A 27,935-nucleotide genomic window follows, 5' to 3' on the forward strand; every position below is an offset into this window, starting at 1 on the left:
ACAGATACCGCGCTGTAAGCTCTGTTAGACGGGGAAGTTATGTCTGGTAAAACATATGCGCGGCGAGCAGGATAAATGCCTCTGTGTGCCCCACTACTGCTGCGAGACTGGAGGGTCTGTGGGAGATATCGGGAAACTCATACATATGGGAGACAGAGGCACTGGCGGGTTGTAGAAATTTTTTTTTTTTTTAGCAGGAACAATATTGCTATAAACATTTTACATTTACTAGATACGTAATCTCCTTTAGGAACACAAGTGATAAAGGGGAACATAATACACTCTGTTGTGTAGTAACAGGTTCCTCTGCTGCAGGCCGTGCTCCATAAAAAGTAGCATATTGTGTTTCTCAACGGCTCAATTACCCCACATGTGAGGTTATAGTCTTAGTAATAAAAAACAACAAATTACCTATTTTTTCTGGTGATCTGAAAGCCCCATATGCAGAGTAATATAAAAAATCACTTTCTTTTACTGATTATAACACTGCTTTATTTGCTCCAGTTCAGTGCCCTGGAGCTGGAGGTTTTGAGAGACTGTACTAAAAAAAGGTATATTTCAGGCCACTGTACTTCCTGAGTATTTGGGTCAATCCTCATGCAAAGTATGACTTGACATCTAAAGAGGTTGCTTCTAGGGCAGTGATGCCACAGTCCAGATAGACTTGGTACAACCATAATCTGAAGGCATCAGTGCCTTCCATTTCATCAGTGTTTCCGGCTGTTGCTCTGTCTCTCCACCATACTTTACTATGCAGTTCTACTTGCTCAGATTCGGTACTGTGTACATGCAAAAGACTATGAGAAGCTCACCAGAAAATAATGCATGGAGTGACAGGCAGAGTAAAAAATAAAAATCACACATTATACACATGTAAACACCTTATAGACAGATTGTTCTGTTGGATATGATTTGCAGAAATCTGGCAGCATGTGCTTTCTGAGCACGGTGGACTTAGGTGTAGTTTTTGGGCATGGAATAGTCCCATAATCTGAGACAGGTTACTTAAAGGGGTTATCCAGGAATAGAGCTAATTTGTTTCCAAAACTGCACATTTCTGTCCCCAGGTTGTGTGTGGTATTACAACTTGGCTCCATTCACTTCAATGGAACCGAGCTGCAGAGCCACACCCAACCTGGAGACAGACATGGAGCATTTTTTTAAAATAAATTATCTCTGTTTATCTATTCCTGGATAACCCCTTTAATTCTTCCTTGAAGTTCAATAGTTGAAACTATTATATCTTAAGACCAAAACTCTATTGAAAACTGGAAATTGGTTCTGAAGAGGGTAGGAGCTTCTTTAGGGTCCAAATACAACATGGGTCCACCTTCATCTGGTGTCTAAGGGATCAGCGCATTCTGGCACAGGTAGAGGGCAGTGTAGAACATGTAGTACTGCACTGTACCATAGAAAGATATTACTGAGTGCATGCACTGTAGTAAAACGGGTGTTTTAGCAGTAAAGTGGCCAAACTGATTGGTTAGTGCCACAGGTCTAGAATGTTTCTGGTTTCAAATTACAATGGTCCAGGAAATTATGACATACAAAAGAAAAAGAGGGAACAAAGGGGGTGCAATCTATGTGCCGTTTCTGAAGTGGTGGAATGAGAGAAGGAGGAAGACAAGGTGGGATGAGTAAGCTCACCTTCTTTTGTTGCGCATCAGGCACAACACTGGTTTAAGCATAAAAGTGTGTTAAACACTATAGATGAATCTCCCGTGGCTGACGTGCATCACCCCCGATCATCGGCGATGTTGGTCTGGTCAGACTAGCTGGTGCTGGAAGTAGACCACAATGTCTTTGATCCAGCAGGACAAAATGGATGCAGGTCAGGGTGCAGGGGTCTTGTATCCCAAGGTCAGGATGCCAGAGTGAGGAAGTGGAGGCATTTTGGATAAAAGGCTTCCTTTTATCCAAAAGCGAGGGGCCCTTCGCAAAACGTGTAGTCTCTTTTAGTCTAATAAAGAAGGAAGCCTTTTATCCAAACGCCTCCGCTTCCTCACTCTGGCATCCCGACCTTGGGATATAAGACCCTTCACCCAGGCGCCTGACCTACATCCATTTTTTCCTGCTGGATCAAAGACATTGTGGTCTACTTCCAGCAAGAGCCATAATGGTCCAGGAAAGACCACTGAAAATATTGTAACTTGGGGGACCAATGTATATTCCGATTTCATGTCAAAATCAGCAAAAAAAATCAACCATGTAAATGGGACCTAATATTCCACCACATTTTTTAAGCCATAGTCTAGACAACAACCTTTCAGAGAACTTCAATACACCAAAGCTTTCATGACCCTCATATCTCTACCAAACCATAGTAAATAAAGACAATAGAAAGCCATTGTACACCACATTCTAAAGCAAGTTTTCTTATGATAACTGATTTTATTGAACTTTCCATAAAATAATAAATTACAATTATGTGCATGCTGTACATATTATACAGCTTTAGGGAAAATAATATTGGAATGTGTTTTTGTATTTGTTCTGTTCAGTTTTAGCGTAATATTTTGATATTCTACTAGTAGAAAACAATATATCCTGCAGGCTATGTATTAATTCCCTGTACTTCTTCTTGTAGGAGACAGATCTTATGACATTTAACATTTCCATTCATCGCTCATGGTGGAGAGAACATGGGCCCGGCTGTGTGCGACGGGTGGTGCCTCCTCCAGCCAGCAGGGACCTTGGAGATCACTCGTTCATCTCGGTGACAGGATGCATCATTGAGTTTCAGTACCTAGAGGTCATCCACAGTGCTTTTCAGATACTCCTGTCTGTAAGTCACTTTCTTATACAGTTTTCCTTCTGTAGATGCACTGTATAGGCTCTGCTTGCTAATGTTTAAAAAGGACTAGCCACTTCTGTGTTATTAGTTTGGAGTGAACTCATGAATTTTGACTTTATTTTAGGTCATGTGATCATAATTCAGGCTCCTGCACACAACAGGGCCCTGTAAATGGAGCCTGTATGACACAGTGCACAGAGGTTGTACAGGTCCCTGGAATGAATCCATATAGGTTTAGATTGAACAAAACCTGCATAGAGGAAGAATGGTGCAGTTGCCCATAGCAACCAATCAGAGTGCTTCTTTAACTTTTAACCCCTTAAGAACCAGGCCAATTTTATTTTTGCATTTTCGTTTTTTTCCTCCTCGCCTTCTAAAATCCATAACTCTTTTATATTTCCATCCCAGACCCATATAAGGGCTTGATTTTTGTGTGACCAATTGTACTTTGTAATGAAACCTCTAATTTTACCTTAAAATGTATGGCAAACTCCCAAAAATATTTTTTTAGTGAGGAAATTTAACCAATTTTGGAGGGTTTCGTTTTCACACTGTAAACGTTACCGTAAAAATGACATGCTTTCTTTATTCTGTGGGTCAATATGATTAAAATGATACCCATTTTTCTATTGTTGTACTGCTTTTAAAACACTTTTTGTACAAAATCAGTATGTTTAAAAGCGCCCTATTTTGACCACCTATAACTTTTTCATTTTTCCGTATACGCGGTTGTATGAGGGGTCATTTTGTTCGCCGTGATTTGTACTTTTTAATAATACTACATTTGCGTATATGAAACTTTTATATCACTTTTTATTGATTGTGACAAAAAAGAGTTTTTTACTTTTTCAAATGTTTATGTTTACGCCGTTCACCGTAGAGGATCATTAACATTATGTTTTGATAGTTCAGACCTTTGCGCCCACAGTGATACCAAATATGTTTAATACATTTTTTTTACGCTTTTTGTGGGTGAAATGGGAAAAAGGGACAATTTACATTTTTATTGGGGGAGGGGATTTTTCAAATTTTTTTTAGACTTTTTATATCTCCATAGTGGACTATCTATAGCAATCATTTGATTGCTAATACTGTCCAATGCTATGCATAGGGCATAGCACTGATTAGTGCTATCAGCGATCTTCTGCTCTGGTCTTCTCAATCTCAGACCCGAGCAGAAGACCCCTGGAGACGGTCAGAGGCAGGTGAGGGACCTACGGCTACCATTTTTGGTGATCGGATCCTCACGGCAGCGCCTCGGGCAATCCGATTATCCATTTAAACATGCACATTGCCGCAGATGCTGTGATCTGTATTGATCTCGGCATCTGAATGGTTAATGGCAGACATCAGCACGATCAATGAAGTCTGCCATTACCGGCGGGTCCCTGGCTGCTATCAGTGCATGATGCGAGCACCGCTTCGATGCTCGCAATCATGTACAGGACGTACATCCTGGTGCACAAAGTAACTCCATATCAGGACATACATTTACGTCCGTGGTCGTTAAGGGGTTAAAGAGGCGATCTGATTGGCTGCTATGGAAAACTGCACCATTCTTCCTCTGCACAGGTTTTGATAAATCTCCCTCTGTGTGTATGGACAGTACTTGTGTACAAACAGCTGTAAAAAACAAAAACAACCCTCCTAGTACCTCAATACCAAATAAGAGGCATGCACAGCTAAATAGAAGCCTATGGTAGCCCTATTTTGGCTCAGTACAAATTGGAAATGAAACTCATACATTTGTCTGAACTCCAGAAGTGCAAGGCAAGAGTTAAAGGGGAACTCCAGTACAGAACATCTTCTCTTCTATGCTTAGGATAGGGGATAAGTGTCTGATCGCAGGGGGTCTGACCTCTGACACCAATCTCTGGTTGACAGTCTCCTTGCACGGATTGCTCTATGCATAAAGAGAGCCAGGGTGCTGGGCAGGAGATAGCAGGGGGTCCCAGTGGTCAGACGCCCGTGGTCAGACACTTATCCCATATCCAGATGTACCGGAGTTCCCATTTAAAGTGAAGGAGCAGTGTGAAGCTTTCATGGGTGTGGATATGCAGGAGAAAATATGCAGCAAAATACAGCCAATGTGACCCTACCTTTAGGGTGTATTTACACACACCGCATGTGCTGCAGATCTGAGGATTTTACAACTTAAAATTTGCAGCGGATCCTGTGTAAATACTCTGGCATTACATTATGTCACAAGGTGGGCATTTAAAAATCTACACTGGAAAATACCAGTGCCATAGTCCATAGTGTGAACTACAGTGGGAATTCACATTTCAAACAAAAGGGATCAGATTCCATGCAGATTTTATGTTGATTCTGACACAGAATAGGCATTTGAATCTGTAGTAAAGGGGTATTCCAGTGTTTTTTCCCTTCAGCATTTGAGCCCATGATGCTAAGTTAAAACAATGTGTAATAAATATTCTTCTATTACCTCCTTGCACCACTTTGTCTCGTGTTTATGTATGAGACCCACACTCGGAAGTGCTGTAGTGCAAGTCTTTTATTGTTACTGTTGTCTCTGACCTTTTCCAGCATTCCACGCGGTAAGAGACATTGGCCCTGATTTACTATTGTAACCTCGATCTGCTTTTGTCAATTGGGCTTCATCACATATTGTGTCACAATGCGGCATAATAAACCTACTTACTTGACAAACTCAAAAAAAGGTAAAGATGGCCTGTGGATAACTATATTATCGGGGTTGGTCCGACCACTGAAGCCACTTTCAATCTCGAGAACAGGGTTCTGAGTCTCCCCTTAGAGCGCAGCGGCAGTGGGGCATATGCGAGAGCTACTGGAGAGATCCACACATGCCTGACCTGACATGCCACTACTTCATTCTAATGAGAGACTCCGGTCCCTGTTCTCGAAATCACAGGGGGCCCCAGCAATTGGACACCCCTCCTTCACAATCAAAAAGTATAGGGGATAACTTTACAAATTTGCAAAACCCCTTTAACAGTACCAAAAAAATACTATTGAAAAATACAACTTGACTCATAAAAACAATCCTGCGTAAAAAGTAATAAGAATAAATGTTGCATCTTGAAGACAAAAATAGGGGTAGTCCTAAGGGGTTAAGTGAACACCTCTAAACAAGGAGCTAGTGGCCTAGCTTTTCTTTTTCCTAGAACTCCTTTTAATGCATAAATACTTTGTCCTCCTAGCATTTTCACTACAGAATATAGAATTATTATAGATATGGAACTGTTTTTCAGTTACTTACAGTATTAGCCCAATTGTTTGGCGTACAGTGTCTCTGCTAAAGCCGTTAGCAGAAGGTATTTTGTGTAATACCAAATATCCCAACCATTCTTCAAGACTCCACAACATTCAGCCTGTGGCAATAAGGCACATCTGAGGCACAGCCACTACTTCTCTCAATGTATGTGTTATTCTTTATCGTCATGTCAAATTGTAAAACTGATTTCTTTGCCTATAATGCTTGCTCAATGGTCAAAAAATATAACATTTTTAGAGGAGTAGAGAAGATTGAAAATGTGATTTGGGGGAAAAATTGGATTTATTGTATGGCATAAAAATAGTAAATGCAAAAAGACAGAAATATTGCAAGGTACATGGCAGATGTCTGTGGACACTTAGCTGTTGGGGTGATATTTACAGTTGATCTCAATGACACATTATTGGGCAGCCCAGAGGCATTATGGCAGTAACTTGATGAGACCCAATCACTTTCACAGTACATCTGCATTGAGCTTGTATATTCTCCCCATGTTTGCATGAGTTTTCTTCCACACTCCAAAAACATCCAGCTGTAGCCACTGTCAACTTTATAGTTGGTGCACTACAACTGTTGCAAAGCACTCTCTGCTATCCGCATAGCACTTTTTGAAAGGAGCAGGGACAATTGTCTTTGACTGGAGTACATGCTCTTTTGTGTACTTTCCATGCCACGCTACACATAGCATCACTTCTTACTTCTGACATGCCAGACAAATTCATTGGGCATAGCGCAGAAAGCCCAACCTAGCAAATATACTGACAGTAAGCCAGCAATGCATAACACATTGCTGACTTATTATTCAGTCCAAGGAGCAAGAGTCTCCAGTCAGAAAAAAGGTTATTTGTGTACGGCATCACAGAAACTAGTTGGCAAATGACCAGTAGTGTGTACGCATTATATTTATGCCAAGGCAGACTTCCTAGAAAGGGAGCTAAATACATGATCTATTGCATATTTGGAATGGTGCGGTATAAATATTTATAGCCTACAAGGAAAACTTGCACTCTTCAATACACTTCCTATACCAGATGCATGCGTTAAAGGAATAGCACCTTTGTAGATTGTGGCTCTTCTGTTGTAAAAGTAGGTTAGTATTTTATGGAAGGGGGCACTGTCCAACCAGCCCAACTTTTTTGGCACATGTTGTCTTGGAATCATTCTAGTTTGGGACCAAGGTTTGGACGGATGTTTACTTCTTTAAACAATTCATATGTATTTTGCAGAGCAAGAAGAGCATTGTGTACCTAACACAAAGCTCTGGGAATCAACAGACAATCTGATATTGTATTCATCTCACGAGCTGCCAGTTTTATGTCTAAGAATAGACAATACAGAACATAACTTATATGGGACAAAGTATGTATTGATAGCTGAGGGATTATGGAGCAAAAGTAACTGACTTTAAGCAAAGATTTTCCGTCTGTCCTTTGTGTTGTCTGTTCCCTCTATCACTAAAGATAAATATCTCTTTGCTTTTTCTGTAATTCCTCTGACTGTAATTCCTCTGACTTTGAATACAGTGATATCAATACTGCCATTTTTTTCTTTATAGTGAAGGACTTTTGATCTCCTTTTAGCCCATCTTGTTACAATTGCAAAATATAAACTGTCTGGGCTTTCCCTAAGTTCAATACCATTGCGCCTACTGAGCCATATTTTACATTAATGATCTGTAGCAAGATCAAAATCGGCATTCAGTGTGCTATATGGATTTAGCCCCTTGTATGAACCCAACATACCAGAAACACAAGCACCAATTACCTTTGCCCAAATGTGGTAAAGAAAGGTGATTACTTGATGAAAAGTAGAAAGTCTCATTGTGTTAAATGGGCACTGTCAGATTCAAAAATGTTTTATATGTTGTGACTGATAAAAGACATTTTGTAATATGGTTGTTTAAATTTGTTGAATATTTAATATAGAAAACGGCCCCTGAAAATCCTACCACTAGGGGTCCCCATACCTACTGGGACACTAACCAGTCCTGCAGCATTTCAGGCTTGTCCATGAGTCATGGAAAAAAGATGAGCAGACACGCCAATTACCTCCCACCACCACATGGGAGGGATATGCCCCTCTTCCCCTGAAGGATTTCCAACACTGTAGCTCTTATTTACTAAGAGTGGAGTGTAGGTTTCTTTGTGGGTTTTAATTCCCTACAATTTATTTTACATGGTATTTACTAAGGTTTCCCTACATTTTCCACTTTCCCTACACTTTTTTTTTTACACATGCTCTGATCTGTCTGGTTTTCCTCTGCTCAAATCCACCACATTTTCTGTGGAAACCTTAGTAAATATGTTGTTTTTTTGTGAAAAAGTCAGGAACACGCCCCTTTTCAGAGACCACTCCCCCTTTTCTGGAGGCCACGCCCCTTTTGGGTTTTCTTAGCAAAATGGAGAGTTAGTCGGGGCTTTTTCAATTCTGTCGCAAATTCTGGGGCAAAATCTGGCGCAGAAAGAATTTCTGGCGCAATGTGACAGAATCTGGCTCACAAACTGACAAAACATGTCGGGTTTGCAATAGTAAATGAGGGCCTGTGAGCGAATAAAGTTGGCAGATTTATGCATGCGGCAATACCAAATATGTTTATTAATTTTTCTTAACGCTTTTTGGGGCTAAATGGGGAAAAGGGGCCATTTAAGTCCCCACTGGGGATTATTTTTTGCAATCTTCAGATTGCAGATACCGATCAGTGCTACGCATATGCATAGCACTGATCAGTGTTATCGGTGATCTACTTCTCTGGTTTGCTGGAAAGCAGACCAGAGAAGAAGACGCCAGAAAGACAAACAGAGGCAGGTGAAGGGACCTCCGTCCGCCATCTTGAATGATCGAAACCCCATGACAGTGCCACGGGCGATCCGATCATCCATTCAAAGTGCCGCATTGCCGCGTATGCTGTGATCTGTATTGATCATGGCATCTGAGGGTTTAATGGCGGACATCAGCATGATCGCTGATGTCCGCCATTACCGGCGGGTCATCAGCAGCCGGGACCTGCCATGCATGACATTCCAGTGCTTGCATCATGTATAGGACGTAAATGTATGTCCTGGTTTGTTAAGTATCAGGGCACCTCGACAGTTTTTGATATTATGCTGAGAAGCAATCAGATCATTATACAAGATTGTAGATGTGCGCCATGTCTGTTTTCTACCCGAATTCGCACCTGGACATTCATTTACGTCGTATGTCGTTAAGGGCTTAAGTGATGGGAATAAATAAGGGCAAGCTAATTAAGGTACATGAGTCATCTTTGCTAACATGTACATGGTGTCTACTACGACATTTGATATAGAAATGGAATAGGGTACCTATATGTATGACATATCTACAACTTTATGGGCTTTTTTCTGCATGCATCAGAATGAATAAAATACTAGCTATGCTGACTCCCTGATTCTTTTCCCTCAAAACTACATGTCATTCTACACAGCCCCTCCTGCTCTATAACATTATGCCCCACAGATCATGCTGCATGTTTTTCTAGATAGGCTTCATTTAATGTCTCCTTATCTCTTGTCAGTCTGGACCGAATGAAGATATTTCACATTTCTTGAGAAGGGTGTCTGTCTATTTTCACAGTACACAAGCAGAAAGAGCTTACACAAGTGACCTTTCATATTCAGAGCCAAAAGAGACAAATCTGCAGCCCTACTTCTTGGATAGTAATGAGAGGACGGAAGGAATTGTCAGGGTTTTGGAAATAGATTGCTTATTCATCGTCTAGGTCTGGCTTCTACTTTATACTGGACGTGGTTGTCTAGGAAGGGGTTACATTTAACTGACCTTTCTCTGAAAGAGTTTTTCCCATCTATAGACACAGTTTTCACAGTTGCTTTGTGCTATATTCCTATATGAATTCAATAAGGTACACAAAAAGTTGGCAAAATCATTACAATTATATCAGAAAGTTTCAGTACATTACCTTATATACTCCAGTATAAGCCGACCCGAATATAAGCCGAGGCCCCTAATTTTACTCCAAAAACCCAGGAAAAGTTATTGACTTCATAACTGGGAAATACTTCATCCCCCCCCCCCCCCCCGTCATCATCCAGACCCCCGTCATCATCCCCCCCCTTCATCATCACCTCCTGTCAATCCCTTCATCAGTGGTCTTCAACCTGCGGAACTCTGGATGTTGCAAAATTACAACTCCCAGCATGCCCGGACAGCCTCTGGAGGTCCGCAGGTTGAAGACCACTGCGGCCTTCGTCATCGTCCACCCCCCCCTTCATCATCACCGCCTGTCAATCCTTTCATCAGTTGTCTTCAACCTGCAGACCTCCAGAGGTTTCAAAACTACAACTCCCAGCATGCCCGGACAGCCTCTGGAGGTCCGCAGGTTGAAGACCACTGCGGCCTTCGTCATCGCCCAGACCCCCCCCCCCCCCCTTTTGTTTTGTACTCACCTCCCCTCGGCGGGACGTTAGGGTGAGCTGGTCCGGGCCATCTATGCTGCAGGGACCGTCCGTTGGGGATGGTTAGTCGTTGCAAGCTGTCCATTTTCACCGGGGGACCTCTTCTCCGCACTTCGACCCCGGCCCCGGAGTAGTGACGTTGCCTTGACGACGACGCAAAGGAACGTTGCGCATGAACTTCCCTGTGCGTCGTCGTCAAGGAAACGTCACTACTCCGGTGCCAGGGCCGAAGCACGGAGAAGAGGCCCCCCTGGTGAAAATGGACAGCCCACAACGACTAACCATTCCCACCGGATGGTCCCTGCAGCATAGATGGCCCGGACCAGCTCACACTAACGTCCCGCCGAGGGCAGGTGAGTACAATACAAAAGGGGGGGGGTCTGGACGATGACGTAGGCCGCAGTGGTCTACAACCTGCGGACCCCCAGAGGTTTCAAAACTACAACACCCAGCATGCCCGGACAGCCTATGGCTGTCCGGGCTTGCTGGGAGTTGTAGTTTTGCAACATCTGGAGGTCCGCAGGTTGAAGACCACTGATGAAGGGGTTGACAGGTGGAGTTCACTCGAGTATAAGCCGAGTGGGGCGTTTTCAGCACGAAAAATCGTGCTGAAAAACTCGGCTTATACTCGAGTATATACGGTATATTCCCTGTCTTAATAAGCTCTTCAATAAAAGAGATAGCATTACCCTGTAGGTTCAGAATTGCATGTGAGCACATCAGATGAATGTTGCTTGGGCCCCCAAGAAGAAATGACGCACCTTTCTAGCATGTGACCTGGGTCTTTTCTGATTGGACTTCAGTGTTTAGTGCTCAGTGTGGCCTATGTCTCCCATGCTGGAATTGAAGTCCGCACGGGCCACACAACTCAGTGGGGGATATTTATCAAAACTTGCCCAGAGGAAACGTTTCTGAGTTGCCCATAGCAACCAATCAGATCGCTTCTTTCATTTTTCACAGGCCTCTTTATAAATGAAAGAAGCGATCTGATTGGTTACTATGGGCAACTCTGCAACTTTTTCTCTCCACAGGTTTTCATAAATCTCCCCCACTGTCATTACCTATCTACTTCTGTCTTGAAACGCATCAACATGCACACATATACACACACATATACACACACATATACACAACTTCACACTGCTGTACAGGCAAAGATTTAACCTACTTCAAAGGCTATGGATTGTTCTGAGCATACAAGAACCAAACTTTAATATAAAAAGGTATAATGCTTATAAGAATGCAAAATAGACACAAAATAAATAAAAAAATAGGGAAGAACAAGGGTTGTAAACCATAGATTTGGATCTGACCACAACAATGTGAACCTCTTTTATTGTTAAAGACATTTTTATCAAAAAATTTTTAAAATAAAAACAGTCTCTGTTACCCATAATATGTTACTGATCATTTAAAGCATACCTGATGTGTCCTGGGTTTGTTACATTAACCCTTCAGAGTGATGACAAAGTGATGTTTGGGCTCCCATTGCTGTTATTGAGCCCCTGAGAGTCCCCTCCATGGTGCAGAAGAACTTCCCATTCTCTCATTTTCAGTGGGCTAGACCAGAGCTGGGCTGTTTGCCAGTAGTTCCTTACTTCCTTTCTTAGTTGCCTGTCCAATCACATCATAGCACATACACCTCAATGCTGTTCTATGACAAAGTGCTAAGGAAAGATTAAAGCGCAATTGTGATGAATTTTCTCCCCCATAAACGAATCCCAGGTTGACAAAGTGGTTACCAATTACAACTCAGGCATTGCTTTTGCTGCGTTCTAGCAGCTTTTATCATGCTTAAAAATGCTTTTCATTAGAGTCAGCAACAGTTGGATAGGCGTGGCTATGCCCCCCGGCCACCACGCCTATCCCCTGTATGTCATCACTGGGACCACTATGTGATTGACAGACAGGTCCCAGCGATACATGCCTTTATGTGCAGGCGGCAAAAATGCAAGTTTATAAGAAAAACCAGTGTGCTTTCCTTACTTCATAAAGTGCCGGCGCTGCACTCTGGGCAGCAAGTTTTCATAGCAAGTACTCGCTCCTGCTAGATGCTAGAGGCAGACCATTGCACCGTGCACTAGGGGCTCGGGAGTGAGCGCTTGCTAAGAAAACTCGCCACCCGTAGCATTTGCCAGCACTATAAGAAGACAGGAGAACGGGCACTGTTGGGGGAATATGCTGTCAAGCAAACGCTCGCTCCCAATGCCCCTAGTGCACGGCGCAATGCTCTGCCTCTAACATTACACTGTGGGACCATCGGGAGCGAGCGCCTGCACTTTATCAAGTAATGAAAACAGACACTGGTTTTACTTATAAACGTGCATTTTCATCGCCCGCATATAAAGATAATAAGGTGTCTATGTGCTGGGACCTGTGTGTCAATCACACAGCGGTCCCAGCGCTGACATACAGGGGATAGGCATAGGTTACCGATGCACTAATTTTGCAAGGTGCTATTTGTACAAAAAAAAGAAACAGCAGCACAGCAAGAGAGGGATTACACTAAGCACTGTGCTGCTGCTGAAAACAAGCCTGCAGACTAAAGGGAGAGGAGCAGATTAGCTACAGGAGGCAGCATTGCAGCATTGAGTACATCATACAGTAGCACAGCAAGGAAAAAGTTAACCTAAGCACTGAAAATACTGCTGCTAAGATAAGAGAGACAAGCCTTGATATATTTTTGAGAGACAGTGAGGATCCACTGGAGAATGGACGCAGATGCAGGTACACTTTCTCGCCCACTGTCCTGCGCAAAAAAACATGCTAAGCCCTGCCTCCACTTCCTTTCTTTTATCTTGTGTATGTTACGAGAGACAGGCAGAGAACAGCAAATTGCAAAGAAGGGAGACATCTAGGGGGAGGAGTATTTTTGCGTTAACAAACTGATTTGTAGAAATCACAAAGATCACTTACGCTATCAAAATGGAGGGAAGCTGTTTTAAATGACAGCGTTAACCGTAAAAAAATATATATTTTACTAAATAAACGTTATTATTTATCAATGCTTGTTTTGTCAATGGGGTTATGTATATTTCCACTTTACCACAGACTCCACCCATGCTAGCACACAGCAGGACTGGTTCCGTTAGGACACATCATGGAACAGACATCAGCCTTTCTCTGTTGGCTACTAATTAGTGTGTATACTTCAATATGGTGGGATATACAGTGACCCCCCGACCTATGATGGCCCCGACATACGATCATTTCAACATACCATGGCCTCTCAGAGGCCATCGCATGATGAAGGCAGCATCAACATATGATGCTTTTGTATGTCGGGGCCATTGCATAAACGGCTATCCGGCAGTGCAGACTGCTTCAGCTGCCACCGGATAGCCGTTTACGGTGCCCCGTGTGGTCCGCTGACGATCACTTACCTTTCCTCAGGGCTCCGGCGCGTCCTCTTCGGGTTCCCCTGCATCGTCGGCGCACTCCATTGTCGTCATCACGTCGCTGCGCACGCCGTCCCATCATCCAGTAGGAGCGGCGTGCATAGCGACGTGATGGCGGCGATGGAGAGCGGCGACGGAGAGCGAGGATGCCGGGGAAGCAGAGGCCTTGCCGGAGCATCGGGGACACCCGGGGATGTGGCTACAGCGATAGAAGGCGACATCCCGGGCAGCGGGGACGGTCCAGAGCAGCAGGGACAGGTGAGTACAACTTCCTTTACCAGTTGCAAAACTACAACTCCCAGCACAACTTCCTCTACCAGTTGCAAAACTACAACTCCCAGCACAACTTCCTCTACCAGTTGCAAAACTACAACTCCCAGCATGCGCGGACAGCCGTTGGCTGTCCGGACATGCTGGGCAGGGGCGGACATACCATATGTGCAGCCTGTTCAGCTGCACAGGGGCCCAGGAGCCAGGGGGGCCCAGCCGGAACTGAAACTATTAGCGAGTCAGTGAGTGACAGTCACTCACTGACCGCTGGGGCCAGGCCCGTCTTTAACGCGGGGCAAAAGGGGCAGCTCCCCCAGGCCCTCTCATTCCTGGGGGCCCAAAAGCAGCTAGCCCCTTTTGCCCCACACGGGGCTCTGGTCATGACAGGCGGGCTGGGAAACAGGCGGGCCAGGCTTAAAAATTTTTGACTGAGGGAGGGGGCCCACCACCACCGCCGCTCGCTACCTTTTTTTTAACTCATTGCTGCCGCCTCCGCCGTCAATCTTCCACAGGCAGCCACTATCCCAGGACCGCTGTGGCTGCCTGGGAAATAGTCACGCCCGCTGACGTGACGTGCGACGTCACGGCGGGCCGCGGGCATCATAGAGATGAAAGGAGCGGAGCAGAGAGGAGTCCTCCACTCCTCTCTATCAGTGATTTACAGCCCCCACACGGCCTCCAGGCTGCAGCGTCACTCACCGCCAGACCGGTATATCATCTGGATTACATGTGAGTTGAGGGGTAGGGGGTTGTTTGGCAGGGGGGTGGGGTGAGGATTGGGGGGATTGCGATTGTGTGTGGGGTGGGAGGAAGAAATTATGCATGTGAGTGGAGGATAATAATGATTATTATAATCCTCCCCTCACATGTATGTAACATCTCCCCCTCACATGTATAGTCTGATAACCCCCTCACATGTAATCTTATTAGGAGATTATATTTGTGAGGGGACTATAAATGTGAGGAGGGGATTATCAGATTATACATGTAAGGGGGAGATAATACATATATGTGAGGGGAGGATTATAATAATCCCCTCCTCACCTGTATAATCCCCTCACATATACTCTGATTATGATATTATATATGTGAGGGGATTAAAAATGTGAGGAGGGGATTATCAGATTATACATGTGAGGGGAAGATTATAATAATCCTCTAACGTGTATAATCCCCTCCTGACATGTATAATCCCCTCCTCACATGTATATAATCCCCCCTCACATGTGTATAGTCCCCTCCTCACATGTATAATCCCCCCTCACATGTGTATAGTCCCCTCCTCACATGTATAATCCCCCCTCACATGTGTATAGTCCCCTCCTCACATGTGTATAATCCCCTCCTCACATGTGTATAGTCCCCTCCTCACATGTATATAATCCCCTCCTCACATGTATATAATCCCCTCCTCACATGTATATAATCCCCTCCTCACATGTATATAATCCCCTCCTCACATGTATAATCCCTCCTCACATGTATAGTCCCCTCCTCACATGTATAGTCCCCTCCTCACATGTATAGTCCCCTCCTCACATGTATAGTCCCCTCCTCACATGTATTATCCCCTCCTCACATGTATAATCCCCTCCTCACATGTATAGTCCCCTCTTCACATGTATAATCCCCCCTCACATGTGTATAATCCCCTCCTCACATGTATAATCTGATTTTGCGATTATAAATGTGAGGAGGAGATTATTAGATTATACATGTGATGGGGAGATGTTACATATATGTGAGTGGAGGATTATAATAATCCCCTGCTCACATGTATAATTCCCTTCTCACATGTATAAGGCTTGGTTCACATTGATGAATCTCCAGAAGCTAGCCCTTTGGGCGGCGCTAGGACCGTGCAGATCTTTTTGCTGATCCGCTCAGAAATGCATTGCTGTCTGGAGAGTTTTCAGTGTGAACCTAGTAATTATAATAGTTATATCCTGTATTATATTCCAGAGCTGTACTCACTATTCTGCTGGTGAGGTCACTGTGTACAGACATTACATTACTTATCCTGCACTGATCCTGAGTTATATCCTGTATTATATTCCAGAGCTGTACTCACTATTCTGCTGGTGAGGTCACTGTGTACATACATTACATTACTTATCCTGTACTGATCCTGAGTTATATCCTGTATTATACTCCAGAGCTGTACTCACTATTCTGCTGGGGAGGTCACTGTGTACATACATTACATTACTTATCCTGTACTGATCCTGAGTTATATCCTGTATTATACTCCAGAGCTGTACTCACTATTCTGCTGGTGAGGTCACTGTGTACATACATTACATTACTTATCCTGTACTGATCCTGAGTTATATCCTGTATTATACTCCAGAGTTGTACTCACTATTCTGCTGGTGAGGTCACTGTGTACATTACATTATTTATCCTGTACTGATCCTAAGTTATATCCTGTATTATACTCCAGAGCTGTACTCACTATTCTGCTGGTGAGATTACTGTGTACATACATTACATTACTTATCCTGTACTGATCCTGAGTTATATCCTGTATTATACTCCAGAGCCGCCATTCATATAACAGAACCTGAGGAGCATCACAACAGTCGAATCTAAAAGTTTCCTTAGGAGACGTGGTGAGTGACCTGCTGCTTCCACCATAAGTAATGTAAAGTGAGCCTTCATTTATTGCAATAGTTAGATTTTGCACAATGGGTGCCACCCGTTGTACAAGATGTCACTATTGCGGTGAATGTAGGGTCACTTTACATTACTTATGTACTGATTTATATCCTGTATTATACTCCAGAGCTGTACTCACTATTCACTAGACTGTCCGGGAATGCTGGGAGTTGTAGTTTTGGACCACCTGGAGAAACACTGTTTTGAAAACACCTCCTTAGTCAGTATTTTCCAACCTGGGCTCCTCCAGCTGTTGCAAAACTACAACTTCTAGCATTCCCCGGATAGTCTTTAGCTGTCCAGGCATGCTGGGAGTTTTAGTTCTGCAACAGCTGGAGGCACTCAGGTTTGGTAGGTAGGTCCTTAGTCCATTGTTTCCCAACCTGGGTGCCTCCAGCTGTTGCAAAACTATAACTCCCAGCATGCCCAAACAGCCAAAGCCTGTTTGGAAAACACTGGACTAAGGGCCTACCCACCAAATGTTATGTGGCTACCCACCTACCAACCAAACTTATACCTGCCTACCTACCTACCTACCTAGCACCAAACCTTTTACCTGCCTCCCTACCAACTGAACTTACTAACTGCCTATATGTTTTGAAAATTTACTACTTGCCTACCTACTTAGAAAATGTTCTACATACCTAACTAGCAAATGTACTACTTGCAAACGTACTACCCACTTACCTAGCAAACATATTACCTGGGGGGGGGGGGGGGGGGCCAGGCATATTCTTTGCACAGGGGCCCTCTGCTGTCTGTGTCCGCCCCTGATGCTGGGTGTTTTAGTTTTGCATCATCTGAAGGTCCGCAGGTTGCAGACCACTGTCCTATACTTTACATTACACGGATCCCTCAACATACGATGGTTTCAACAAACGATGGTCCATTTGGAACGGATTACCATCGTATGTTGAGGGACCACTGTATGTAGGTTGCTGAATGATGTCTACATTTATCCCAATATTAAAAACTCTTTACTTACACTATATTATGCCATACAACTCTGCTGTGTTTGTGTGTTTCCCAACATAATACTTCTGCTGTGTCTGTGGTGGTCCACCGCTAGATAAAATTGAAGGCCAGACTCAACTGAAGTACAGGTGGACAAAGTGGAGGCTGTCATGGGTAATATACACTTCTCAAAAAAATAAAGGGAACACTTAAACAAGACAATGTAACTCCAAGTCAATCACACTTCTGTGAAATCACACTGTCCACTCAGGAAGCAACACTGATTGACAATCAATTTCACATGCTATTGTGCAAATGGAACAGACAACAGGTGGAAATTATAGGCAATTAGCAAGACATCCCCAATAAAGGAGTGGTTCTGCAGGTGGTGACTACAGACCACTTCTCAGTTCCTATGCTTCCTGGCTGATGTTTTGGTCACTTTTGAATGCTGGCGGTGCTTTCCCTTTAGTGGTAGCATGAGACAGAGTCTACAACCCACACAAGTGGCTCAGGTAGTGTAGCTCATCCGGTATGGCACATCAATGTGAGCTGTGGCAAGAAGGTTTGCTGTGTCTGTCAGCGTAGTGTCCAGAGCATGTAGGTGCTACCAGGAGACAGACCAGTACATCAGGAGACGTGGAGGACTCCGTAGGAGGGCAACAACCCAGCAGCAGGACCACTACCTCCGCCTTTATGCAAGGAGGAGCAGGAGGAGCACTGCCAGAGCCCTGCAAAATGACCTCCAGCAGGCCAAAAATGTGCATGTGTCCACTCAAACGGTTAGAAACAGACTCCATGAGGGTGGTATGAGGGCCCGACGTCCACAGGTAGGGGTTGTGTTTACAGCCCAACACCGTGCAGGATGTTTGGCATTTTTCAGAGAACACCAAGATTGGCAAATTCGCTACTGGCCCCCTGTGCTCTTCACAGATGAAAGCAGGTTCACACTGAGCACATGTGACAGATGTTACAGAGGCTGGAGACACCGTGGAGAATGTTGTTCTGCCTGCAACATCCTCCAGCATGACCAGTTTGGCGGTGGGTCAGTAATGGTGGGGGATGACATTTCTTTGGGGAGGCCGCACAGCTCTCCATGTGCTTGCCAGAGGTAGCCTGACTGCCATTAGGTACCGAGATGAGATCCTCAGACCCCTTGTGAGACCATATGCTGGTGCGGTTGGCCCTGGGTTTCTCTTAATACAAGACAATGCTAGACCTCATGTGGCTGGAGTGTGTCAGCAGTTCCTGCAAGAGGAAGGCATTGATGCTATGGACTGGCCCGCCCATTCCCCAGACCTGAATCCGATTTGAGCACATCTGGGACATCATGTCTCGCTCCATCCACCAATGCCACATGCACCACAGACTGTCCAGGAGCTGGCAGTAGCTTTAGTCCAGTTCTGGGAGGACATCCCTCAGGAGACCATCTTATCAGGAGTATGCCCAGACATTGTAGGGAGGTCATACGGGCACATGGAGGCCACACACACTACTGAGCCTCATTGTGACCTGTTTTAAGGACATTACATAAAGTTGGGTCAGCCTGTAGTGTGGTTTTCCACTTTGATTTTGAGAGTGACTCCATATCCAGACCTCCATGGGTTGATACATTTGATTTCCATTGATAATTTTTGTGTGATTTTGTTGTCAGCACATTCAGCTATGTAAAGACGAAAGTATTTCATACGATTAGTTCATTCATTCAGATCTAGGATATGTTATCTTAGTGTTCCCTTTATTTTTTTGAGCAGCGTAGTTTCTTAACAGTCTGCACACTATCTTCCTTTGCATCAGACATTATATAGCAGTGAAGTTTCCTAGAAACAGCTGAAGTGAGTAAAGCTGGCACCTCTGCTGTTATTAAATTGTGTCTGCGTGCTTTCCACTGCTACATACAGGTGGGGGGTGGCCACCTTTCTTGCAAAAAAATACCGGCCGTGCTAATTTGCATAAATAATTATATATACGTGACATCACAGGATACACATATGCTGGGAAAATGTTGTCTTATTCTGGCCTCTATAACTTTTTATTTCTCCTTATGAGGGCTAATTTTTTGCACCCCGATGTGTAGCTTTTATTAGTACCATTTTTGTTTAAAGAGTACCTGTCATCATCTAAACTTTCCCTGATCCCCCTTCCCATCTGTCCCTTTCTCTAACTATGCCTATCCCTGTGTTTATTGAGATTTAAAATGCTGTGGAAATACCTTTTTTCATCCCTCTTCATTAGCTCAGGAGCACTGTCTTTCTGAGGGGTGGAAGGAGGCGGGTCCTGGCAGGCATGATGTCACATGAAGCCTGGCTGGGACTCTGCTTCTGCCAGTCTTCCTGTATGCTGCTCTCCCTCTGCAGCAGTGTTTCCCAACCAGGGCACCTCCAGCTGTTGCAAAACTACAACTCCCAGCATGCCCAGACAGCCAACAGCTGTCCAGACATGCTGGGAGTTGTAGTTTTGCAACAGCTGGAGGCACCCTGGTTGGGAAACACTGCTCTGCAGTGTGCATACAGACTAAGTACAGGTGAGGGATGGCAGCCTGTCTCTCTCTCTCCTGTGTCTCTCTGCACTAAAAAGTCAATGCTGAGAACCAGGGGCTGAGGGAGCAATTACACAGAGCAGGGAGTGCAGTGAGATAATACAATGTATAAGATAACGTGTGGTGAGGAGCAGGGGGGAGGGGGAGGTGACTGGCTGTTATTTGAGAGGCATGTGCAGGCTTGTACAGTGTACAGTGAGCTGAGAGTACTGAACTTCCGGTGGAAGGACCAGAGCCCTTCAGCATTAGTCCTAAAAGCTGTACACTTACTATGAAAAGCATAAGATGCTGCTTGCAGACCAGGCATAGAAGAGTGACCCCTAGTGGCCAAAAGTATAAAATGAAAAACCTGGTATAAATATTAATATTTTTTAATGAAGATATATTACAATATCTCTTCATTAATGATTATGAACAACATATTAAAAGATTTTGTTGATGACAGGTACTCTTTAAATATCTTTTTTTATTAAATTTGGGAGTTGCAGTTAGTTACTAACTACAACTCCCAGCATGTCCTGATACAGCTTGTGGCTCAGCAGCTGCCCCAAACGAAAACTACAACTCCCAGCATGCTGGACTATATAGTAGTATATAGTATAGGTCAGTATTTCCCTACCAAGGATGCCTCCAGCTGTTGCAAAACTACAACTCCCAGCATGTTGGACTATATAGTAGTTTAAGGTATAGGTCAGTGTTTCCCAACCAAGGGTGCCTCCAGCTGTTGCAAAACTACAACTCCCAGCATGCCCAGACAGCCGTTGGCTGTCCAGGCATGCTGGGAGTTGTAGTTTTGCAACAGTTGGAGGTGCTCTGGTTGGGAAACACTGGTGTAGGTTATGATGCAACATTCTGGGATTTGGAGGATTGCCGGAATTTTCAATATAAAAATACTGTCAGGGTGGCCAAAATACCCGCTGTGCCAGTAAAATACCGGCCAGGGGACAACCCTACATACAGGAGGCACATAGACCAGTGAGCTGATATATAGAGGATATATTAGGAGAAATGTAGGAAGCATCAGAATGCCCCTATAAACATTAGACAATCATCTGCTCCCACCAATTCTGTGAGTTCAGCTGACCTTTTTCTATAGGGTGGCCTTTAGACCTTACTACATGTCCTATGTGGGAGAGAGAAGAATTGGGCATATTAAACTTCAATGTCTGATACTTCTGTTCATAGAGACATAGGCCACCACCAGAGTCTAAGGCTGGGTTCACACTGTGGAATTTCTGGGCAGAATTTCTGCCGGAGATCAAGCCGGCGGCACTAGAACCGTGCAGACTGCATTGTCGTCCCCATAGATGTCAATGCATTTCTGAGCAGATCTCCCAAAAGATCCACCCGGAAATGCATTGCCGTCTATGGGGAAGGCAATGCAGTCCGTGCGGTCTTAGTGCCACTGGCTAAATCTCCGGCAGAAATTCTGCCCAGAAATTCCATAGTGTGAACCCAGCCTAACAGTGGCTTACCTCTCCTCTATTCTGCACACCTAAAGGGGTACACTGCTGCCCTATGGTTCAGAACATTTTGTTCTGAACGCTTGAAACAGGCGGCAGGTGTCGTGACGTCACAGCCACGCCCCTCGTGACGTCACACCACGCCCCCTCAATGCAAGTCTATGGAAGGGGTGTGGCCATGACATCACAACACCTGCAGCCCCCACCCTGCATTCTAAACGAATGCCGGGTGCTGCACCCCTGCAATCAGACATCTTATCCCCTATCCTTTGGATAGGGAAGAAGATGTCTAGGGGTGTAGTACCCCTTTAAATGCTGATCTAGGGGTCCTCTAGATGGCCAGTCCCACCCTGCTATTGCACAGTGAGGAAACAGAGGAGAAGCTCAGTCTCTAGTAAAATATATGCCTCAGTTCAACAACTCAGTTCACCAAATGTATTCAAAGTCATGCACCAAAAATATTGGTCCATCTCGTAATTATAGGAATAATACCATAAGACAATCCAAGTAATAATTGGTTACAATAATAGAACATGATAATGCAGCTTATCTGAGCTCTGTTTTTGTAATAAATTCTGTAAGGTCAACATCTATGCGTGTTTTAGCAACGCACTGATAAAAGTCCAAAGGTTCCTTTGGTTCAAGGTAACTAAAATGTCTGTACAGCTTTCTACTGTACTTTTATTTGAATGTTTCTCATTCCAGGGGTCTTAGTCTTCTCTGCAGTTATAGTTGTGATTAAACCTTGGTTTCTTTTCCAGAATTGCTTGCATATATATCTCATACTTGAATAATCATGATAACTGGTAATGCTGTTTGATATGGTAAAATATGTCTGCATATGTATTACTAACTGTTCAGGGTACAGATGTTTCCACCCTTACCTATCTTAAATTTTGTTAAGGATGAGAATTTTTTACTATACATGTTCAATACATTATCACAACATTCTAGCAAAATTGTCAGCCTGCAATCCACATTACAAATCACTAAAATCTGGTAATAAGGGCCAGAGAATGTTGGACACCTAAATAACGGTAATGGGGAGTTAATTATTGTCACTCGAGAGAAGGCTGAGCAACTAAATGAGTTTTTACTTCTATATATACAGGAAAAGAGGGAGGAGCTGTAGCTGGTCATATATCATGTAAGTTAAATAAACAGAATGTGAGCAAGACTCCAGGACCAGATGACGTACACCCAAGAGCTCAGTTGGTTATTATTGCACCCTTGTTTATATTATTAGACATTCTCTGGTGAATGGTATTGGATCGGGAAAATGTAAAAGGCAAATATGGTGCCAATCTTCAAAGAGGGCTCTAGATCTTCCCCAAGTAACTATAGACCGGTAAGTTTAAAGGGGTACTCCGCCCCTAGACATCTCATCCCCTATCCCAAGGATAGGGGATAAGATGTCTGATTGCGGGGGGGTCTCGCCGCTGGGCACCCTCTGCTGCGGCACCCCAGTCATCCGGTGCACGCAGCGAACTTCGCTCCGCGCTGGATGACTAGTGATGCAGGGCCGGAGGCTCCCTCCCTCTTAATGCAAGTCTATGGGAGGCGACCGCCATGCCACCTCCCATAGATTTGCATTGAGGGGGCATGGAGTGATGTCACGAGGACATCACGAGCCTCCGGTGTTTGTAACAACACCAGGTGCTGCAGGGAGATCGCGGTCAGACATCTTTCCCCTAACCTTTGGATGGGGGATAAGATGTCTAGGAGCGGAGTACCCCTTTAAAGTCTATTGTGGGGAAACTTTTTGAGGAGAACATCATATGGGACTTTTTACAGGTAATAAGTGATAGCCAGCAGGACAGAGGTAAAGTAAATGCTACAGGTGTTAAGTTTTACCTGGATGGTTATGGAAGAGAGCTTTTTTTTTTATATAATAAATAATACAATATCATAAAAAAGCATGGACAAAATAAAGTACAAGTGCATGAAAAAAAGAAAGCTGTACAGCTTTATATTGGACATTTAATTATTGGTTTCTCATTCCAGGGGTCTTGGTCTTCTTTACAATTACCAGGCTACAGCTGCTTGGGTTTAGCCTGGCTGGTTATGGAATAGAAGGAAACCCCACAGCTTTTTTTTTTTTATAAATAATACAATATTATAAAAAAAAAAAAAAATATTGACAAAATAAAGTACCAGTACAAAAAAAGAATACAAAAGAATATAGTATGTAATACATGTGCATAACATAATTTCTGTATAAAAAAAAACACCTAAAGTCAAAAGACAGTTCTACAAAAAAAAGAAAAAAAAACAGGACAAAGCACAGTGATAATTCAAAAGTGATTGACTGTTATATTACCCAAAGATAACGCACCCCAACATATGTCCTTCTTTTCTAAATGGTACATTGGGGTGCATTTGGGATGAGTCTATAAAGTAGAAGAGACATAATTAGTAGTGTATTACTGTCATGTTTATTATTATCTATAAAAGATCTACATACTCATGGTTGCCTTTGCACCAATCCAAAAAAGTGGCAGTCTGTAGCTTGAAATAAGTGTTCCACACATGATGGCATGCCTGTCTTTAGCAGATCATTCTGGCTAGTCAGCAGCCCCATGAGGGTTGTTTGTCAGCATTGCGCCATGCATTTGACACATTCAAAATCTTTTCCTTCAGGAACATGGGAATCTCCTATGAACAAACTAATTAAAATAGGAGGTCTCGCTGAAGAATGGCAATCCACTACATGTATTCTACATCATATGTGATACCATGTTCTTCCAATCTCAGATTGACACTTTAATACTAGCACATTTACAATCGCATATCATGCTCCTTCTCCGATAAGTCTTCTAGGCAATGAAATGCAGTATGTAAATATGTCCCAGACCTCACTATCATAATACTGTTAGCTATATGCGGTTTAATTAACATTATATTTTAATAGTTCAGACATTAACGGACGTGGTGACACCACACATGTTTATTTTTGTTTGCAATATTATATTTAAAAAATAAGAAAAGGAGGGTGATTCAAACTTTTATTCGGGAAGGGGTTAATTCACATTTATTAACTTATTTTTTTCAACTTTATTTTAACTTTTTTTAAGTCCCCATAGGGGACTATTACATGTAGACATTGAATTGCATTACTGTTTATTGCTACGCCAGTACACAGCATTGATCAGTGTTATGGGTGCTCCATTGCTGTAAGACTCACGGTTAGTAGACTGGAATGTTGGAGGTAGTAGATCCACTGGACCTGTGTGGGTGATGATGCGGGCTGTGCCAGGGAGCTAAATCTAAGGTTCTAAAGTTTTCACCAGAGCCCGCCTCAAAGCGGGATGGTCTTGCTGCGGAGCGACCAGAGAAGGAAATGGGGAATAAATTGACGATAATAATTGTCAAATCCCAGAAAGTCCAGTAGGGCGAGGCCAATTCAATACCGCAGTCAGCTTTTCAGGGTCCATCTGCAGGCACAGATGGGAAACAATGTAAATGGGAGACTAGATTTCTCAAATAGGCATTTCTCCAGTTTGGCGTAGAGATGATTCCTCCGGAGGCACTGTAGAACCAGAGGAACATGGGTACGATGTTCCTCTAAATTAGTAGAGAAGATCAAGATGCCATCTAGGTACACGACAACACAGGTGTAGAGAAGATCTCGGAAGATATCATTGACAAATTCTTGAAAAACATCTTTTGGCATTGCAGAGGCCGAAAGGCAACATTAGATACTCAAAATGTCCATCACGGGTATGAAAGGCCATTTTCCAACTTATCTTCCAACATAGAGAAGATCTTGGCTCCCCAGAGATGGTCAAAAAGTTCAGAGATCTTGTTAAGTCCCCTGTAGTCAATACATGGATGGAGAGAACCATCCTTCTTCCCAACAAAGAAGAAACCTGCTCCGGCAGTAAAGGAGGACTTTCCGATAAATACCTTTTGGAGATTCTCCTGGATATATTTTGCCATGGCTTGGGCCTCAGGAACTGATAACGGACAAATTCTTCCACAAGGAGGTGTGGTTCCACACTGTAAATTAATGGGACAATCGTAAGGACAATGTGGAGGTAGAGTCTCAGCCTGCTTCTCGCAGAATACATCTGAAAAATCTTGGTAAGGAAGAGGCAGACCAGGCATAGGAGGAAGGAAAGAAACAGCTTTAGTCCGGACTGGCTCGAGACAGTGATTTTGACAGAACTGTCCCCAGAGTGTAATCTTTCCAGATCTCCAGTCAAGTTGCGGAGATGGCCGTTGACGCCAAGGAAGAACGAGAAGAAGCTCCGAAGTACAGTGAAGAAGCACGTTTCAATCTTTTCTTTATGCAAGGCTCCTACTTCCAGTACGAGAGGCTCTGTGTAGAGTAGCACCTTGCAGTCCAGATTTTGTCCATTTACAGTGGAAATGAACAAAGGCTTAGCAAGCCTAGATACAGAGATATGATATTTATGGACCAAGGAGACATCTATGAAGTCACTAGCAGATCCTGAGTCCAAGAAAGCATAAGTGCAGAAAGAGGACTTGGCAGAAGCATAAATTTTAACAGAAATGGTCAAACGAGGAGAGGAAATATTCACACCTAGGGACGCCTCTCTCACGTGTCCTAGGTGCAAGCATTTCCCAGATGCTGTGAACGAACAGGACAGTCTTTGAGAAAGTGCCCGGGCTGACACAATATAGGCAGAAATTCTCACTGCATCGTCGAGATCTTTTCTGTTGCGTTAAGCGAGAACAATCCACTTGCATGGCCTCTTCGGCAAGAGGTAAAGAAGACTGTAGAGGAGGACGTTTGAACACAGGTGCCAAGCAAGGAAATCACTGTGTTCGGGCAGGTTCTCTCTCCATTCGAAGTTCTTCCCGCCTCTCAGCAAAATGTATATCAATGCGTTAAGTGAGAATGATCCACTTGCATGGGCTCTTCGGCAAGAGGTGTTACGCCGAGCGCTCCGGGTCCCCGCTCCTCCCCGGAGCGCTCGCTACACTTCCCTCGCCGGATCTTGTTGCCCTAGTGCCAGTGAAAGCGTTCCTTGTGTGTTCCTTGCCTGTGATTCCAGACCTTCTGCCGTTGCCCCTGACTACGATCCTTGCTGCCTGCCCCGACCTTCTGCTACGTCCGACCTTGCTTCTGTCTACTCCCTTGTACCGCGCCTATCTTCAGCAGCCAGAGAGGTTGAGCCGTTGCTAGGGGATACGACCTGGTCACTACCGCCGCAGCAAGACCATCCCGCTTTGCGGCGGGCTCTGGTGAAAACCAGTAGTGACTTAGAACCGATCCTCTAGCACGGTCCACGCCAATCCCTCTCTGGCACAGAGGATCCACCACCTGCCAGCCGGCATCGTGACAGTAGATCCGGCCATGGATCCCGCTGAAGTTCCTCTGCCAGTTGTCGCTGACCTCACCACGGTGGTCGCCCAGCAGTCACAACAGATTGCGCAACAAGGCCAACAGCTGTCTCAACTGACTGTTATGCTACAACAGTTACTACCACAGCTCCAGCAATCATCTCCTCCGCCAGCTCCTGTACCTCCTCCGCAGCGAGTGGCCGCTTCTGGAATACGACTATCCTTGCCGGATAAATTTGATGGGGACTCTAAGTTTTGCCGTGGCTTTCTTTCCCAATGTTCATTACACTTGGAGATGATGTCGGACCAGTTCCCCACTGAAAGGTCTAAGGTGGCTTTCGTAGTCAGCCTGCTGTCTGGAAAAGCCCTGGCTTGGGCCACACCGCTCTGGGACCGCAATGACCCCGTCACTGCCTCTGTACACTCCTTCTTCTCGGAAATTCGAAGTGTCTTTGAGGAACCTGCCCGAGCCTCTTCTGCTGAGACTGCCCTGTTGAACCTGGTCCAGGGTAATTCTTCCGTTGGCGAGTATGCCGTACAGTTCCGTACCCTTGCTTCAGAATTATCCTGGAATAATGAGGCACTCTGCGCGACCTTTAAAAAAGGCCTATCCAGCAACATTAAAGATGTTCTGGCCGCACGAGAAATCCCTGCTAACCTACATGAACTCATCCATCTTGCCACTCGCATTGACATGCGTTTTTCCGAACGGCGTCAGGAGCTCCGCCAGGATATGGACTCTGTTCGCACGAGGCGTTTCTTCTCCCCGGCTCCTCTCTCCTCTGGTCCCCTGCAATCTGTTCCTGTGCCTCCCGCCGTGGAGGCTATGCAGGTCGACCGGTCTCGCCTGACACCCCAAGAGA

The 27,935-nt window shown here is 44.3% G+C and overlaps 1 protein-coding gene across 1 annotated transcript in view; it reads left to right on the plus strand.

The window, feature by feature from the left end:
• NKAIN3 (sodium/potassium transporting ATPase interacting 3) overlaps nucleotides 1-27,935 on the plus strand; it is a 684,322-nt gene that overhangs the window by 512,710 nt on the left and 143,677 nt on the right. The window contains exon 4 of the mRNA XM_056522028.1: nucleotides 2,588-2,785. Within this exon, the coding sequence (XP_056378003.1) occupies nucleotides 2,588-2,785 (198 nt within the window). The remainder of the gene's footprint in view (nucleotides 1-2,587; nucleotides 2,786-27,935) is intronic.

This window comes from Hyla sarda, chromosome 5 (genome assembly GCF_029499605.1).
Source record: "Hyla sarda isolate aHylSar1 chromosome 5, aHylSar1.hap1, whole genome shotgun sequence".
Lineage (NCBI taxonomy): Eukaryota > Metazoa > Chordata > Amphibia > Anura > Hylidae > Hyla > Hyla sarda.